The sequence below is a fragment of the Egretta garzetta genome, unplaced genomic scaffold, assembly GCF_000687185.1.
Source record: "Egretta garzetta isolate BGI_Z169 unplaced genomic scaffold, ASM68718v1 scaffold505, whole genome shotgun sequence".
Classification (NCBI taxonomy): Eukaryota; Metazoa; Chordata; class Aves; order Pelecaniformes; family Ardeidae; genus Egretta; species Egretta garzetta.
The window spans coordinates 357,322-362,186 of NW_009259711.1; the positions used below are offsets into that span (position 1 = coordinate 357,322).

A 4,865-nucleotide genomic window follows, 5' to 3' on the forward strand; every position below is an offset into this window, starting at 1 on the left:
TCCCCAAATCCCTCCCCTGCCGTGCCGCTGGAGGCTGGCGATGCTCCGCGCCGCCCGTGCCAGCCCGCTCGCGGCAGCTATTTTCGGGCACGCAGGCAAGCCGGCAAGAAAAATTAAAATAGCAAAAGCCCCCGGGGCTGTATCCTGCCCCGCTTCCTTGGCAGAGGGGGATGCACCCACGTTTTGTGCCGTCCTGGCACGTGTGATCCGGCGCTGAGGGTTCTGGATTCAGCGTTTCTGGGTTATTTTGGCAGCGGGCGGCGCGGAGCGAGCAGGGGAAGCTGGCGGGGAGATGGGGAAGGTCCTGATCCTGCTCGGTCCTGGGGAGCCTCCCTCGATGGCAGGCGGGCACGGGAAAGGGGAGTAGCGTTAAGGATGCTGTGCAGCAGAATCCGTCCCGTGGGACTTGGAGGGCTCCTCACAGCACCACTGGGATTTTACACCCATTCCGTTGAAATCTGGGGATTTCTTTTTTAGTGCATTTTACATTTTGGCCCCAAACCTCTCAAGATTGGCGCTTCTCCGCAGCACAACAACTTTCCTAAAATCAATCGCTCAGATGCGGGAGGGTGTGGGGGGGTGTCCAGACCCCTCCCCACATGGCAGGGATGCGGCCACTGTGCCCCATATCTGCAGCGTGGATGGTGGATGTGGCACCTGCATCCCAGCATGGTCCCTGGGTGGATGTGGCACCTGCATCCCGGCGTGGTCCCTGGGTGGATGCGGCACCTGCATCCCAGCGTGGTCCCTGGGTGGATGTGGCACCTGCATCCCAGCGTGGTCCCTGGGTGGGTGCCCACCCCAGGCAGCTCAGGTGGCCAAGCCCATGGGGATTCACCCCCAATGGTGCTTGAGCACTGGCTCAGCTCATCCCACCTGTAGGCTGGTGAAACTGCACGGAGCTCCGGGGAAGAGGTGGGTGCCCCAGAGCATCAAAGTGACACTGGGCACCCACCCCAAGGGACCTCCCCTGCTGCAAACAGGCTCGTGAGCTGGATCCGGCCTCCGCAACCTGCAGGGACGAGCGTGGCCTCAGCCAGTCCATCCCCACCAGCAAGCCCACGGTTTTGCAGGGGTTTTTTTTTGCGGATGAAATACAGGTGGGACATACAGGAGCCGACGGTCCCCGCTGCCTCTGAGGGTAACCAAAACCCCCTGTGCCGGCTCAAGGCTTCATCTCGGGCGAGGAAGAGGAGGCCGGCAGCGCGGGCGCCTCCGTACGGCACCGTCCCCACCTGCAGAGCGGTGGCAGGGTATGGCCCTCTCTAAGTATACGCCATTGAAATGTGCACATTTCCTAAAAGCAATATGGAACAGCTAAATATACTGCTCACAAATCTGTTTACACTAATAATGGCTGGGAGCCTGCCATCCATATGACTGCAAGGAACCATTGATTCAACATAAATTAACTGAAAATTACTTGCGAGAGGGAGAAACTCACGGCATTTTATATTTAATTTTTTTTTTTTTTTTTCCCCTTTTCTTTCCCACCCACCCCACCGGGGAAAGGGGAATCACAGTGACATTGGCATCTCCTCCACGGCAGCATTTGGCTCCGCTCTCTCCTCGCCGGCCCCTCTCCATGTCCACAGCGATGGGACCCGGGATACCCAGCGAGCCGGGATTTTCCATCCCAGCGCCGGGGATTCGAGCTGCCGCCAGGGCTAAATGAACACAATATTTACCCGCTTTCCAAGAAACGGCAACGGAGACGGAAGGGTCCGAGTCATTATTTTGGCGCGGGCAGATTGCTAACTTGTTTAAATTGTTAAAAAAAGGGAAAAAAGAAGACGAAAAAACCCCACCAGAATTGGCAGCTCCTCGCGTATTAGTTGAAATGCTGCAGACTTGGCTCCCGCTCACCTCCGCAACATAATGTTAAATGGCATCAAGACAGTATATCAGTCATTTACATATGTTGCTTATAGACGCCAAACTTATTAACACAATAAAACTGCTGCTAAGAAGCTTTCCTGCCTATTTTTCTCCTGGAGAATGTCAGTGTTGGAAGCACCTAGCCGCCTCGTATGGAAACACCCGGGGTTGCCTTTCATATGGCACCCGGGAAAATAAATACATGCATCACCCCGGAGCCCCCTCCGACCACTCCCAAAGGGAAGCGGGAGGAAGATGCATCGCCTCAGAGCACTGTGCATCGGCCAGCACCCAGCCCACCCAGCAGCACCCTGCGAGCCCCGGCCCCCCCCCGAGGCACGCCGCTTCCCCGCACCGGCCCCCCAGGCGGGATGGGATGGCTTCACCCCAAGGCTGCTTTTACACCCCCCCGCTTCCAGGTGTCCCCCACTCCCTGCCCTCGCAGCCGAGGTCTGGAAACGCTGCAAAAGGGGGCCCCGGCTGATTCATATTTTTGTTTTCCCGGGTGCCATATGAAAGGCAACCCCGGGTGTTTCCATTCGAGGCGGCTAGGTGCTTCCAACACTGCTGCTCTCCGCGTGGAAAAGGAGGCAGGAAAGCTTCGTAGCGGCAGGTTTATTGTGTTAATAAGTTTGGCGTCTATAAGCAACATATGTAAGCGGCTGATCCGCCGCCTTCATGCCATTTAACGGCACGTCGCGGAGGTGAGGGGGAGCCAGCTCTGCCCATCTCCCCTGATACAGCGCTGCGCGGTCCCCGCGGGGTTTTGGGGGGCCTCTCCCAGCATCTGAGAGGGGACAGCCCCTCTCCCCGTGATTTCTTTGCCCCTGCACCGGTGCAATCTCGCAGGGGACCTTGCTTTCTTAGCTGCTGGAGCAAAGCTGGCAGGACCCTGGGGGGGGTCTGACATGGGGGTCACGCTCCGGTGCTACCCGAGGGAGCCCCCAAACCCTCCCCGGGGCTGGAGGCGTAATTTCCTGTGTTGAGATTTCCCTAGAAAGACATTTTTGCTGCCACGCTGACCCTACCGTGCATGGAAAAGTGTTCCTATGGATGACATCCTATAGCCCTGGAGGGAGGTATGCGGTGGGACATTAGCTGGGAGACACCCCCAAAACCAGTGGGGAGGGCTGACCGAACCCAAACACCACAGCTGAGCTCCTCGTCGTGCTGTCGGTGGTATAAACCCCCAAACCCATCCCCAGGAATCACAGTGCTAAAGCACAGAGCTTCTGGCCACGGCATCTCGAGGAGGTTTGAAGGCTGGGATCAGGGGTGAGGGAGAGATCTGCTCCTGGCTGGGGCCCAGCGATGCCACATGCCCACTGCTGCTGCCACCCCAGGGACCAGGATGACAAACCAGGGTCAGTGGTTTGGGTTTGCTCCCAGCACCCGGAGAGGGCTGGATTGCACCCCTCGCTCCGGCGAAGGGCTCGGGGACCCCCCCAGCTCTGCCCCCTGATGCTGTACCTGCTGTCACCCCAGCAGGTCCCCCAGGAGGACCAACGTCCCCTGCCCGCATGGCAGGTGATGCCACCTGCGGAGCCGTGCGTGCTGCTGGAGCCTGCAGCATCAGTGCTGCTCTGACAAGTCATGTCACAAGCCGGAGATGCTGTCCAAAAACCCCGTGTTTCAGTGCTGCTGCCCTCCATGGGCCCCGGCATGGGTGAACCAGCTCATGGCCCCACTCAACCCATGGGCAGACAGGGGACATGGGGTCCCCAAGGTCAGGCAGAGGGGCAGGGGAAAGGTCCCCAAGCACCCAACCTCCGCACATCACTTTCAACTAATGAGTCGCAACAACTTTCCCCCAAACCGTGGTCCTGTGGTACCACCTTGCCGAGCAGAAACGACCAGCACAATCTGTCCCAGGCACAGATGCAGCCGCAGCACTGGGACAGGAATTGCCACCAATGGCCGAGGGTGCCACAGCTTTCTGAAAAAAAAATACACGACCATCTAGAGATGTTTCAAGGCTTGGAGATGAACCTTTCAGGAGCTGGGGGTTTCAACGTCTACAAGGAGCTGGGTGCAGAATCCTGTTTGCTCTGCAAGTGCAAAATTCCCGTTCATGACATGGCTGCAACCACTGCAGCCACAGCTGTGTCCACACCAAATGGCCTTCAAGGTCTCCCACCCCTGAGCACCTTCCTTCCGCTGGGAAGCCCACCAGGACGCATCACACCAGAGCCCACATCTGTGGAGGGTTTCTGTACCAACGTAGCCATCAGGTCACGTGGGAGAGGTGAGGGTGGATGCAGCCCCCATGGAAAAGCCGGTGTGACCATTGCGTTGGTGGGTGAGGACCCAGCAGCATCTTCCCTTGCTGGACTGACCTCTTCCAGCCTGTAGCTGCGATCTGGGTGGCTTCCCATTCCCAGGCTCAGTGGTGGGATCCTCTTTCAATATCAGCCTGACTGCTGATAGATCGAAGCTATCTCCCAGCCATCCATGTCGATGTACGTATCTACCGCCATCCCCACCATCCCATGTCATCTCCATCCATCCACCATCGATGGACCAGTTGACAAAAAACACCTTAAAAAAGGCAGGTGAGGTGAATAACCTGCTGAAGCCCACCGGGTTGTGCAGGGACAGCTCATTTCAACCCAGAATATCCCCGAGCCAAGTGAAATTAAAATAAATAAATAAATAAATAAATAAATAAAAGCCAGCGAAGCAGGAAAGGGGGAGCGGCCCGGGACAGGCAGGCTCCAGACCTCTGTGTCCCCCCAACCCAAAATACAGCCCCCTTCCTCCCTTCTTCACTTGAAGGATGCCGAGAAGGAATCCGGGCAGGGGAAGGAGCTGTGCCCATGGGAAGAGCAGGTGGGAGAGGTTAGGAGGAAATGATCCAGCACTTTGAAGTCCGGTCAACTTTTAACATCCCGGCAAGCTGAGCCCGTGGCCACGCTCCGGGGGCCTGGGGCCTGATTTTCCACATTCTGCCCTTTGATGCTGGAGGCCGATGCGTTACCGATTAACGA

At 57.6% G+C, this 4,865-nt stretch overlaps 2 protein-coding genes across 2 annotated transcripts in view; both read left to right on the forward strand.

Annotated features, from left to right (window-relative positions):
* The window catches only part of SPR (sepiapterin reductase), a 10,509-nt gene extending 9,370 nt beyond the window's left edge, over positions 1-1,139 (forward strand). Inside the window, exon 4 of the mRNA XM_035894465.1 lies at positions 1,019-1,139. Coding sequence (XP_035750358.1) covers positions 1,019-1,139 — 121 coding nt within the window. The remainder of the gene's footprint in view (positions 1-1,018) is intronic.
* A 3,254-nt stretch (positions 1,140-4,393) lies between these two features.
* LOC104126454 (homeobox protein EMX1) overlaps positions 4,394-4,865 on the forward strand; it is a 14,345-nt gene continuing 13,873 nt past the window's right edge. Inside the window, 1 exon segment of the mRNA XM_035894466.1 lies at positions 4,394-4,430. Coding sequence (XP_035750359.1) covers positions 4,394-4,430 — 37 coding nt within the window.